At 44.9% G+C, this 13319-nt stretch overlaps 1 protein-coding gene across 1 annotated transcript in view; it reads left to right on the top strand.

The window, feature by feature from the left end:
* Positions 1-12502, top strand: part of ubr4 (ubiquitin protein ligase E3 component n-recognin 4) — a gene marked incomplete at its 5' end in the record, with an annotated part of 49215 nt that extends 36713 nt beyond the window's left edge. The window contains 34 exons of the mRNA XM_079273090.1: positions 2-195; positions 290-529; positions 638-776; positions 953-1078; positions 1398-1526; positions 1614-1963; positions 2292-2382; positions 2559-2643; positions 2930-3057; positions 3172-3301; positions 3422-3582; positions 3787-3896; positions 4071-4212; positions 4475-4556; positions 4742-4915; positions 5034-5155; positions 5275-5472; positions 5620-5700; positions 6236-6323; positions 6508-6638; positions 6837-6944; positions 7112-7228; positions 7357-7547; positions 7732-7905; positions 8028-8127; positions 8252-8470; positions 8626-8739; positions 8915-9057; positions 9168-9293; positions 9696-9890; positions 10055-10279; positions 10513-10603; positions 10827-10989; positions 11203-12502. Coding sequence (XP_079129216.1) covers positions 2-195; positions 290-529; positions 638-776; positions 953-1078; positions 1398-1526; positions 1614-1963; positions 2292-2382; positions 2559-2643; positions 2930-3057; positions 3172-3301; positions 3422-3582; positions 3787-3896; positions 4071-4212; positions 4475-4556; positions 4742-4915; positions 5034-5155; positions 5275-5472; positions 5620-5700; positions 6236-6323; positions 6508-6638; positions 6837-6944; positions 7112-7228; positions 7357-7547; positions 7732-7905; positions 8028-8127; positions 8252-8470; positions 8626-8739; positions 8915-9057; positions 9168-9293; positions 9696-9890; positions 10055-10279; positions 10513-10603; positions 10827-10989; positions 11203-11267 — 4932 coding nt within the window. The 3' untranslated portion in view covers positions 11268-12502. The remainder of the gene's footprint in view (position 1; positions 196-289; positions 530-637; positions 777-952; positions 1079-1397; positions 1527-1613; positions 1964-2291; positions 2383-2558; positions 2644-2929; positions 3058-3171; positions 3302-3421; positions 3583-3786; positions 3897-4070; positions 4213-4474; positions 4557-4741; positions 4916-5033; positions 5156-5274; positions 5473-5619; positions 5701-6235; positions 6324-6507; positions 6639-6836; positions 6945-7111; positions 7229-7356; positions 7548-7731; positions 7906-8027; positions 8128-8251; positions 8471-8625; positions 8740-8914; positions 9058-9167; positions 9294-9695; positions 9891-10054; positions 10280-10512; positions 10604-10826; positions 10990-11202) is intronic.
* Between the last annotated feature and the right edge of the window lie 817 nt (positions 12503-13319).

Raw genomic sequence — 13319 nt, 5'->3', positions numbered from 1 at the left:
GAACATCAAACTTTCATCGATCAAAGTGGACACCCGTTACACCACAACACAGCAGGTTGTCAAGCTCATTGGCAGCCACACCATCAGCAAAGTCACAGTGAAGATCGGTGACCTCAAACGCACAAAAATGGTCCGCACCATCAACCTCTACTACAACAACAGGACTGTACAGGCTATTGTGGAGCTGAAGAACAAGTACGTTTGAAGTTTAGCTAGCAGCCGCTTTGCCACAGTTTCACTCTCACTTGACCGCATGAAGTAAAAGCTTTCAACTTGACTCTGTTTCTAGGCCTGCTCGTTGGCACAAAGCTAAGAAAGTTCAGCTGACCCCGGGACAAACCGAGGTGAAGATCGACCTTCCTTTACCCATCGTCGCCTCCAACCTGATGATCGAGTTCTCCGATTTCTACGAGAACTACCAGGCCTCCACTGAGACGCTGCAGTGCCCACGCTGCAGCGCCTCTGTGCCGGCCAACCCCGGGGTGTGTGGCAACTGCGGTGAGAACGTGTATCAGTGCCACAAGTGCAGGTGAGCAGCACGTTTCCTCTGCGGGTCGGAAAAAATTGAGGAAAGTGTGGAAATGATTGGAGACTTTGAAGTTGATTGTATTTGTAATTGGTGGCTGTCGTCTATTAGGTCCATCAACTACGATGAAAAAGACCCCTTCCTGTGCAATGCCTGTGGCTTCTGCAAATATGCCAGATTTGACTTCATGCTATATGCCAAACCTTGCTGTGCTGTGGATCCCATTGAGAACGAGGAGGACAGGAAAAAGGTAAGCAGCCACTCTCGTGTGACTAGGAAAGGGGGTTGCTACTTCAAAAAAACAAATCTGCTTGCATAGCAAATCTTACGTTTTTGTCCTTATTTTTTGCTGAGGAAGTAGATCTGTATCACTATGCTCTATTCTACACTTCTGCAACTCTTAATCTTTGTATTATTTTCCTGCAGGCTGTGACCAATATCAACACCCTGCTGGACAAAGCGGACCGGGTCTACCACCAGCTGATGGGCCACCGGCCCCAGTTGGAGAGCCTCCTGTCTAAAGTCAACGAGGCCGCACCAGAGAAACCACAGGTCAGACACCAGAGCGGCCTGAGCAGTCATTTTATGAGTCGAAATTTAGGCATGAGTAATGTGAAGGAGGTCTCGCTGATCACATTTGATGTTAACTGAAATGTATGCGGTGCACAGTTTCTACTGAAAGACTTTGGTTGCAGCTGACCAACAGTATTGGGCTGGCAGTAATACTTCATGTCCTTTTCATTAATCCCTTTAGCAGAACCTCAGCTCATCGTAGTTGGAACAGTGTTTTTGTAGACTTGTGTACTTAGGGAATGTTGATTGAAGCCTGTTTTTTGTGCTGTAATGTTCTCTTTTCCTGTGTTGCCCTCAGGATGACAGCGGAGCGGGTGCAGGACTTGGTGCGTCCTCTGCTAATGTGAACAGATACATTCAGCAGCTGGCTCAAGAATACAGCGGAGACTGCAAGACGTCATTTGATGAACTGTCCAAGATTATACAGGTTAGAGAGGAAAAAAGTAGTTCATTCTCCTCGTAACTGCATTTGTTCCCTGCTCACACACAACACTGGCCTCTCTTGTTGTTCCAGAAAGTGCTTGCGTCACGAAAAGAGCTCCTGGAGTATGATCTGCAGCAGCGAGAGGCTGCCACCAAGTCATCCCGCAGCAGCAGCAGCCACCAGCCCACCTTCACCGCCAGTCAGTACCGCGCTCTCTCCGTGCTGGGCTGCGGACACACCTCCTCAAACAAGTGCTACGGCTGTGCCTCAGCTGTCACGGGTCACTGTATCACACTGCTTCGCGCGCTGGCCACTAACCCAGCTCTCCGGCAGATCCTGGTCCTCCAGGGTCTCATCCGTGAACTGTTTGAGTACAACCTGCGCCGCGGTACAGCGGCCATGAGGGAGGAGGTGCGCCAAGTGGTCTGTCTCCTCACCAGGTTTGTCCCTCCCCCATCTTGTGGTTAAGTAAAAGCTGATACATTTCCAAAACTTGAACTCAGTGGCTAAAGCGTAGCACGCCACTACAGGGTCGTTGGTAGCCTTTAGGGAAGTCTCATTGTCAGTGTCCTGAACAGACGTTTCCTCCCTAAAGGAACATTTGTTATAAGCATGACTTTAAGCTCTAATGCTCTGTAGGGTGTCTGAATGAGAGCATACACTTTACATCTAGATGCTTTTTACATTTAACTGTGTATGTGTACAGTGTATTGCAGTGGTAATTAAATATCACTCTCTCTTGTTTTCTCCCATATTGTCTTGCTTCAGAGATCATCCAGAGGCCACCCAACAGATGAACGACCTCATCATTGCCAAGGTGTCAGCTGCCCTCAAAGGCCACTGGGCCAATCCTGACCTGGTACGTCCTCTTACACGTCCTCTTACACGTCCTACTGGGATCGCAAGAAATTGTGACAGAAGCATTGGGATTGTGTCACAATAATCACATTTTTATTTAAACAGCAGAGCTCGTGGATTTCCTGGTTTAACTTTGTTGAAGAATTTCACATTTTGATATGATTGTGTCTTCAACAGGTTAGTAATCTGCAGTATGAAATGCTGCTGCTGACAGACTCTATTTCGAAAGAGGGAGGATGCTGGGAGTTACGATTGCGTTGTGGTGAGCCTGATTTTCTTAACTCATCCACTCCAACAGTTTTAGACTATCAGCCTGTGGGGACTAGTTACATGGGGAGTTTCTTATGCCTTTTTCAGATTCCTGTCTTTGGCCTTAAGTCCCTTTCTTGTGTGTGTTGTTGCAATTCTGTGTATGACATTGGTCTAGTTAACAAACAATATGGTGCATCACAATACATCCTGTACATTCATTGAGCTATCGGAGCCTTACTTATGTTATGACTGGTCATAGTGTTTTGTCTAATGTCATTGTATTTTTCTCCTGCTAGCCCTCAGTCTGTTCCTCATGTCGGTCAATATAAAGACGCCCGTCGTCGTGGAGAACATCACTCTCATGTGCCTGAGAATCCTGCAAAAGCTGATCAAGCCCCCGGCTCCCACTAGCAAGAAGAACAAGGTTAATATGATTATATGATTATATTACAATATTACAGATTACAGTGTCTGTCAGCTACCACTTGCTTGTATCGCGTTCCCTAACACAACAGTATATGTATGCTTTTGGTTATAGGATGCTGCTATTGAGTCCCTGACCACAGTCAGGCCCTACAGTAATGAAATCCATGCGCAGGCCCAACTCTGGCTCAAGAAGGACCCCAAAGCATCTTATGAGGCCTGGAAAAAGTGTCTCCCAGCCAGATGTGAGCACCGAGTCTTAACAAATCCACATTATAGAGATGGTTCTCTTATTGTTTTTCGGTGAAATAATATAATGTCGTGATGATGAGCTTTTCACTGTTACGTTTGTCTGATAACCACAGGTCAGGACAGTTTGTCAAAGCCTCAGGGGAAAACTGAGTTGCGAAGGCAGTACCTGCTGGAGAAGTATGTTTGGAAGTGGAAGCAGTTCATGAGGTCCAGAAAGGGTGACGGCCTCTTCCCTCGCTTGCTCAAACTGAGCCACAACAACTGGCTGCGGCAGGTAAAATCTTTTCTCTTTTTTTTTTATACTGTTTTGTTGAAAGTACAATTAGTGCTCTGCGTGTTGTTATTAGTGTCAGAAGTGCATATATCTATGAGGAGTCGGTAATCATTTTAAAATTGAGAAAATGTGATGCATCTTATAGCTTGTTATTTTACAAACTTGTTAAATTCATATTTTTGACTGAAGTTGTATTTGTTGCAGGTCCTCTTCACACCAGCCACTCAGGCAGCCAGACAGGCAGCTTGCACTATTGTGGAGGCCCTAACCACAATCCCCAGCCGCAAGCAACAGGTCCTGGATCTGCTCACCAGGTACGATTCTCCAACAGAAAGACGATTAAAATATTCAACTAATATCAAGAAGAGGAAATGGTGGTGTGGAAACTCAAAGTAGGTTTGAGCACTTTAGTGTAAAATGACTTACAGTGTGTGTGTGTGTGTGTGTGTGTGTTTGTGTGTGTGTGTGTGTGTGCGCGTGTGTGTCAGTTATCTGGATGAGCTGAGTGTAGCTGGAGAGTGTGCGGTGGAGTACCTGGGTCTGTACCAGAAGTTGATCAAGCCGACACACTGGAAGGTTTACCTGGCAGCCCGTGGAGTCCTGCCCTACATCGGTAACCTGATTACGAAGGTAACAATTAGAATTTATAATAACTTCAAACTTAGTAATATCTGTATGTTCCACTGGTTTCCTTAAATATATAAACAGTTACATGCAGTGAAATAAACTTCTTTAATTATATTGTGCTTTTTGTACTTTTCATTACATAAATTCAATTTCATGGCATCAACTGTTTGATCTATACTGTCATTATATATGAGAGTAGAGGTATCCATATGTCTGAATCATACTTTATGCAAATAAAACTTACATTTTTCAATTCTCTGTTCAGGAAATCGCCAACCTGCTGTCTCTGGAGGAGGCGACACTGAGCACAGACTTGCAGCAAGGCTACGCCCTCAAGAGCTTGACCGGTCAGTTTCAGTTTGTCTGAACATGAAATTAGAAATCACAGAGTTTAGACGAGACTTTCAACCTCATTAGAATAAATGATAGATGATTTTATACCACAAGTTAACTTCACGCTTATTAGCTTTGGGATGTTTTTGCCGTTTCTTGAATATTCAAATGATTCGTATGCGGTCGGGTTCCACTGCAGGATTGCTGTCTTCTTTCGTGGAGGTGGAGTCCATTAAGCGGCATTTCAAAAGTAGGTTGGTTGGCACGGTGCTGAACGGCTACTTGTGTCTGAGGAAGCTGGTGGTGCAGCGCACCAAGCTCATCGATGAGACTCAGGACATGCTGCTGGAGATGCTGGAGGACATGACAACAGGTCTGTACCCGTTCACGTTCAGCAGACGTGAATATCTAACATTATGTCACAACTTCTTCAAACAACTGCTCCAACCGCAGTCGGGGAGAAATTGTAAATCTTGCTGTGCTGGTCGTAGGTACGGAGTCTGAAACCAAAGCCTTCATGGCAGTGTGCATAGAGACGGCAAAACGGTACAACCTGGATGACTACAGGACACCCGTGTTCATCTTTGAGAGACTGTGCAGCATCATCTACCCGGTGAGTTCCCTTTACCTTTACCCCGCTGCATTTCAGTTGGAAAAGTCCTTCAGAATAAAATGCAGCGTCGCCGTGAATGTGTCTTCATCTGGCGCTTTTCTTTCATCCTCTGTGTTTAGGAGGAGAACGAGGTGACGGAGTTCTTTGTCACCTTGGAAAAGGATCCTCAGCAGGAGGACTTCCTGCAGGGCCGCATGCCAGGAAACCCTTACAGCAGCAATGAGCCCGGCATCGGCCCCCTAATGAGGGACATCAAGAACAAAATCTGCCAAGACTGCGACCTGGTGGCGCTTCTCGAAGACGACAGTGGCATGGAGGTAGACTGTGCATTTTATTCAACCTCCATCCACTACATATTTATTGTTGTGATACCTGTTTGCATACAATTCTCAATGGCTTCTCATTGAGATCTAATAGCGGACTAGTTGCAGGACATTTCTTTGATGCCTCTCTGTTTTCCTCAGCTTCTGGTAAACAATAAAATCATTAGCTTGGATCTGTCGGTGGGCGAGGTCTACAAGAAGGTCTGGTGCCCGACAAATGAGGTAAGAGTCCTCGTGAGTGTGACAGTGAATGTTTGATTGAAGAGCATTTTGAATTGTGCAGATTGTCATTAAAGTTCCAGTGAAACTGAAGTTAAGACGTCTTCAGCTTCTGTTATGATTTCAAATGTTTGATGATCAAACCGCACTTCACCATTAGAGTATCATAGTAGCTAACAGAGTAACGGGAAGAGATGTATGTTTGGAATGGCAAGAAATATTGTTTTTCATTTTCAAAACAATGTGGTTGAGGTGTAATTCAGTCAAGGGAAAGTCTGCTGATCTTCTACCGGCGCTGTGTCACTGCAGTGCTGGTAGTTCACCAGATGACCAAAACGACTCTTCTCCATCTGCATGTCCTGCGGTGACATAGAGCCAGTTAAAACTCGTCAAACTTTCCCTTGAATGAATTGTACCTCAGCTGGGGCTTGATGATAATTTGTTTCACTGGGACTTTAAATGCTTACAGCTCTCTTAATAGCTGTGTAATAACACCTTTACTGTTAGTCATGGAGCTTGCTGGCTTTTTTTCTCCAAGGGTGAGCCAATGAGAATCATCTATCGAATGAGAGGTCTGCTGGGAGATGCCACTGAGGAGTTCATAGAGTCTCTGGACTCGACCACAGGTTAGATTTACAGTTAATGTACATTATTGTTGTCCTAGATATCGTGTATGTTAATGCTGTTTTACCAGTGTGTAAGCCAGTAGCCTCAAGGACCTGCTCTTTGCCATCACAAGGGCAGAAATTAAATGCTTAATGTCTCATCTCAATTGAAGATTATTATTGTTTTTATCTCGCCATACAACAGATGAAGAGGAGGATGATGATGAGGAGGTGTACAAGATGGCAGGAGTCATGGCACAGTGTGGAGGACTGGAGTGTATGCTCAGCCGCCTCTCTGGAATCAAAGACTTTAAACAAGGAAGACATCTTCTCACTGTAAGTCCTTTACAATGAAAGATTTGTCTTTGTTTGTTTTCTGACCTTTAAAGCATAATGAAATATGTTTTTTTAACTGTCGAATATAAATTATGAATATACTTGTCTTACTTTGGGAAGTCTTTTCCGACAGCAGGAGAAACGCAGCAATCCTTTGTGCAGTCTCATAAAGTGTGTGTTCATCTGTCTCACTTCCAGGTTTTGCTGAAGTTGTTCAGTTATTGTGTAAAGGTGAAGATCAACAGGCAGCAGCTGGTCAAACCGGAAATGAACACACTCAACGTCATGCTGGGAACTCTGAACCTGGTGAGTGTTACAGTGACTTTGTACCATTATGTTGTGTAGTCTGATCAGGGGGGGGGGGGGATTCCGGTGCAATTTTGTTAATCAAATTCAAATTGCAACGCGAGGCTTTCATAATTCAGTTACTTTCAGTGTTGTGAGAAACATTTGAATGTCTATTTCCCCCTCAGGCTTTAGTGGCGGAACAGGAGAGTAAGGACAGTGGTGGAGCCTCCATAGCGGAGCAGGTTCTGAGCATCATGGAGATCATTCTGGACGAAGCCAATGCCGAGATTTCAGAGGACAAGGTAAGCATCTAGACCGGGTTCAGCCTTCTGAGGAAAGAACAAACATTTGACATCAGAAGAGAATCAAAACCTGTAAATGTTCTTTCTTGTCACTGTAAATCAAATGGAAGCTGGTTTGTCTTTTGCAGGGTAACCTGCTGCTGACGGGAGACAAAGATCAGCTGGTCATGTTGTTGGACCAGATCAACACTCCGTTTGTGCGCTCCAACCCCAGCGTGCTGCAGGGTCTGCTGCGCATCATCCCGTACCTGTCCTTTGGTGAACTGGAGAAGATGAGGATCCTGGTGGAACGTTTCAAACCATGTTGCAGCTTTGACAAGTGGGCATCACTCTGCTTCTACGTACAAATATACGTAAACACATGGATAGAGACTTTTACAGCTGAAAGAGTTACATTATGAAACCCTGCTGATCATTTCAGATGCATTTGTGCCACTCTGAGAACCACACCTCTTCCGAGAGTGTTTATGATGAAGAACTGACCGCTGGCTTTGTTTCCTCAGGTACGACGAGGAGCACAGTGCAGACGACAAAGTGTTTTTGGATTGTTTCTGTAAAATCGCTGCTGGGATCAAAAATAACAACAACGGCCATCAGCTGAAAGATCTCATTCTCCAGAAAGGAATCACGCAGAGTGCACTAGACTACATGAAGAAACATATCCCCAATGCCAAGAAGTAGGTCTTCTTGCATCTCCCAAGCTCCTATCTATCCGTCTATCAATACCGTTGATATAATTCAATATATAGGTGCTTGATCGACTAAACCATTCTTTTCTGGTTCTGCACTCTCTCATTAGTCTGGATGCAGATGTCTGGAAGAAGTTCCTCTCCAGACCAGCTCTACCCTTCATTCTCAGATTGCTTCGTGGTTTGGCAACCCAGCATCCCCCCACACAGGTACTAAACGTAATATATGATAATGTTACATCGTTAATGTTGCCATGTATGGAGGAGGGAGCATGAGAGAGCCATTTAAACCCGTTAGCTAACGTGACTGGCTGTCGTCTTGTCTTCTGTTCAGGTGCTGATAGGCACAGATTCAATAACCAACTTGCATAAGCTGGAGCAGGTATCCAGCGATGAAGGCATCGGCACGCTGGCGGAAAACCTTCTGGAGGCGCTGAGGGAGCACAGTGATGTCAACCTGAAGATCGACGCGGCCCGCAGGGAGACCAGGTCTGAGAAGAAGCGCATGGCTATGGCCATGAGACAGAAGGCCCTGGGAACACTGGGCATGACGGTACGCTACTCCTCTTTAATCCAACTTTCATCTCCATTTAGTTTGTCTTCACTTTGTTGAAATGGTGTACATTCGTATCTCTTTGCTTCATTCACACAGCCCAGTGTTATGTTGTCGTTGGGTGTTTATGTGTGCCGTATGTGTTTACCTTACAGACCAATGAGAAGGGTCAGGTGGTGACCAAGACCTCGCTGTTGAAGCAAATGGAGGAGCTGATAGAGGAGCCGGGCTTGACCTGCTGTATCTGTAGAGAAGGTTACAAGTTCCAGGTACACATTCATGATTATGGAAATATTTCTTTAGATAGGATTCAATTATTTTATGTTTCAGCCGCCGCTGTCTGCAGACAAAATTAATCTCTGAGTACTAAGCAAGACAGTCTTCTAGTATAATGAATGATGGTGTTTTTAATTAACAGTTCGGTCTTTGTCTCCTTTGTCCCAGCCAACCAAAGTTTTGGGTATTTACACTTTCACGAAGCGTGTGGCCTTGGAGGACTTTGAAAACAAGCCGAGGAAGCAGCAGGGCTACAGCACTGTGTCGCACTTTAACATAGTCCACTATGACTGCCATCTGGCAGCTGTCAGGTAGCACCAATACCATCATTAGCATGCCATTCAATAATGTTGTTGGGGGTAACCTCACTTTTCAGTTATTCTAATCTGATGTTTTTGTTTCTCCTTTTCCCCCGCGGCAGGCTGGCTCGTGGGCGAGAGGAGTGGGAGAGTGCTGCTCTCCAGAACGCAAACACCAAATGCAACGGGCTGCTTCCTGTGTGGGGGCCACATGTGCCAGAATCAGCCTTTGCTACATGCCTAGCAAGGTAGGCTCACACATCAGCACACTCTCGGGGTTTCACAGTGTAGTCAACTATCAAAACCACTAGCCGACACTGTGCATTGTTGTAGACCAATCGTTCATGTGTGGTTTGAAGCCGGTGGCTTATGATGAACATGAAATGTGATCAACATGTGTTGCTAAATAACGAGAACTATGTTGTAGTGTGTTTGGGCTGCCGAGGTGGGAACCACAGGTAGTGTCAGAAAGACTGTAATGCACAGACACTACAGCCTCAAAACGCCGCCGTTTAGGAGGAGAGGGCCGGCAAACTTTGAACCAGCCTACGTCTGCACGTAGACACTGAGGCACAAACGCAGAAAAGAACGTTGCTTTGTGTGGCTCACAGTAAATCATTCCCACCTGGATGTCTCTCTGGCGCGCACAGGCACAACACATATCTGCAGGAGTGCACGGGCCAGCGGGAGCCGACGTACCAACTCAACATCCACGACACCAAACTGCTCTTCCTCCGCTTTGCTACCGAACAATCGTTCAGCGTGGACACCGGAGGAGGAGGACGCGAGAGCAACATCCACCTCATCCCCTACATCATCCACACTGTGCTCTACGTCCTCAACACGTGAGTACCGTTTTGATGTCAAATTAATTACATTAAATCATCTGTACCAATGCCCAGCTGCTAGATATCAAACAAAACCATAAGTCAGCGCATTTGATCAACATTCAGCTCGTATAGTTCATGTATGTTCCGCCTCATCTCACTTTGAAACTCTGTCACCGCAGTACAAGGGCTACGTCCCGGGAGGAGAAGAACCTGCAGAGTTTCCAGGAGCAGCCGTGTGAAAAGTGGGTGGAGAGCTCGTACGAGGTTGAAGGGCCGCACTATTTCACCATCTTGGCCATGCACATCATGCCGCCTGAGCGCTGGAGGAGTTCACGTTTATACTTCCTACGAAGGCTCCTGGTCAACGCACACGCCCGCAAGGTCTCGGCAGTCTGCACCAACAAGTATGACACTAAACTTCTTTTGTTCATTGATTTTCCTTTTTGTTTTGCTACTACGTTAGTTAAATCCCTTCAGTTTGGATCAAGTTGGAAATTGGAAACATCAAATAATCAGTTTGATCAATAAGTTTAAAGAGTAACGCCCTTAGTGCTCTGCACTGTATTTAGGATTTTAATATGAAATTGAAAATAAAATGTATCTCTAACTTCATCCTCTTCTTCACTTTCATCATCAGACTCACAGATAAAGCACCAAAGGAGTACGCAGTCTATCGCTCACCTCTTCTCTTCTGGGCCCTGGTGGATCTCGTCTACGACATGTTCAGGGTAAATGTTACACTTTCAGAGCGACTGCGCATGTTGATGCCACAAACATAAATGATATTCTGGTTTTTGGTTTGGATGCTACGAACGACTGGGCACTGAGCAGTGCTGGTCATTTCTTTATCTTGGTTGCATGTGTTTACCAATGAATCACTGTTGACCGTGACAGCAGAAGAGACCGAGCTGAACGTTGTCTTCACTTCTCTTCTTCTCTTTGGCCGTACAGAAAGTGGCCACCAGCAACACGGAGGGGGGGTGGTCCTTCTCGCTAGCAGAATATGTGCGTCACAACGACATGCCCATCTACGAGGCCTCGGAGCGCGTGCTCAGGGCCTTCCAGGATGAACTCATGCCAGCTGAGTCCTTGTCAGAGTTCTGTGATGTTGTAGGTCAGTATACATGCCTACATTCCTGATGAACAATTATTATCAAAATCTGAATTCACTCTGAAATGGGACAAATCTGCAGTGAGCCAACTGGTTGAACCGGGATGGTCTCTGGTGCAGCTTGTTGACTCCTGACGTTGAGGTTCCTGCCCAGTGCAAGTTCTGAACTGTGATGCGAGTGTTATGAAGATACTTGACTTCACGTTTCTCTTCCAGGTCTTCTCTCTGAAATCGCAGACCCCGACCTCTTCCTGCAGGATTTGTTGAACACTTTGCCCTGATGGCCAACCTCAACCCTCACCCCTCCAACACACAACAGCCCTGCAGATACAGTTGGGATACCTACCAACTGAAAGAAGGAAAAGATTTTCTCTTTTTACACACTGACACACACACACACAGAGTATACACATTGCCTCTTACTCACCTCCCTCCCCCTTATGACATCTTCAAATTCACTTTAAGCTGAAACTAAGTCTAGTCTAAAAAAAGAAAATCATCCACTTTTGGCAACATCTCTAACGTGTAACACAAACACACAATGCTGTTGTTAAACTGCACTGAAACAGAAGTGACATGCTTCAGTCCAGAGTCGCTGACTGATGATTGAAACCTGAGACGTTTTGTTTATTTTCTGGTTCACGGCTGTTATCGCCAACAAACATGAAGCTTCACCATTGTTCTGTCTTTTAAGGACGTCACAGATTGTCACAGAATGGCGGGCTGAGAATAAAAAAACAAGTTGTTTGGTTGATGGGAATAACAAGGGAATTCTGTTTCAGCTTGGAAACTGTTTTGGCTTTCAAACCCCCCCCCCCCCCCCCCCTAATATTGGGCTGCGATAACTCAAAATGTTTAACCACATGTTAAGAGTGGCATTTGATTTTATCTTGTTTTCATTATTGTTTGTTTGATTTCAGTTTGTTTTTGGTTCGGCTTTTTAAAATAACACCGTTTCAGTGTCACATGGTTGCCGGCTAAGCTTGCGGTTTGGTCTGTAGTTTCTAACTGGAATTTGAGTGATGGACAGAAAAACAAGCGCTTTTTGATTTTGTGTGTATGTGTCGGGTTTCTTTTATCATCCTCTGAAGCAAAATGGTGAAAAGAACAATGACTAAAAGTTTGTTTTATTTTTTCCCATAAAGCTATGCCTTTGTGACAAAGTGAACTTTGGACTTGTGAAAGATCCCATCTGTTGCAATGAAATATCAGACCTGTCTCCATTCATAATAAAACAGACCTACATTATATCCTTCAAACACTTTTTTCTTTGACTGTTTTCCTCCGCAGCAGTTTCTTTATTTCTCGTGTCGATTCCCCAGAACAGATCCCTGGAAAGCAAAGTGCTGCTGAGTTTCATCCTCGGCGATTGACTTTAAACGTACAGACCGCTGAGAAGGCGTCCCTGTGCTCCAGAGCCGAATGCATGGTGTGGAGTTCACCTAGTGTATTGTTAATACTCCTAATCCCGCTGCTACAATGTTCAACTGTTGCTGAATGTCTGCTTTTTGAATTTAGCCTATGATAAATAAAAGCCGTTATAATTCCAAATCTGATTCAGGGGTAACCTCTTCTGTTCCAGCCGCTGGTCACACAAATTTGCTGTTCTCCACCAAAACAGCACGTTTGTTTTCGACTGGGAAGAGGCCGGAGTCTCCGCAGAAAAAGAGTTATTGGAAAATGAATGATGGCTGAATTCTACTTAGTTGTGTTCTGGTGAATGCTAGCTCGCTGTCCTGACTCACTGGAACAATTGAATAGAACGGAGCTGTTATTATTTCATTAAGAAACCTCTGCAGTTAATTATTTTAGGATTTTTCTAAAGAAACACTATCTGTCTTAGTTAGAAAATGCATTGCCTTTTGAATATCTAGTGTTTCCCCACCATATGATCCTTGAGCAAGGCACTTACAGCATCATTGGCTCCAGCTAAATCTATACTCTACACACCTGGGTTTCCAACAGTTTGATCACATTGATCCAAAAATCCTACACCCGAACATCCGACTGTGGCTCTGCCCTTTCACACCAGTGCAAGAAGAAGAAAAAATAAAAACCTGTAGGACTTTGGGCCAATTATTATAATAGAAACATCAACCTGTAGACTACCTCTGAGGTGGTGAGACCAGAGAGAAAAAGCTGTTGCGGTACAGTTGTGTAACGGCCACTAGGGGGCTATTTTCATTACAGTTTTTCTCAATTGCTAAAACACTAAAACCCATTGGCTGAACAAAGTTCTCAGTTGCCTGAACTCATTTAGCTAATTGTGCAGTCTTGTCAATACCTTCAACTATTTCACATGGTAAAACACAATTTGCAGATCTCACTTAGAC

Source organism: Melanostigma gelatinosum (assembly GCF_949748355.1).
Source record: "Melanostigma gelatinosum genome assembly, chromosome: 8".
Lineage (NCBI taxonomy): Eukaryota > Metazoa > Chordata > Actinopteri > Perciformes > Zoarcidae > Melanostigma > Melanostigma gelatinosum.
The sequence above is the reverse complement of the archived record's forward strand: the minus strand, read 5'-3'. Positions and strand labels throughout refer to the sequence as shown.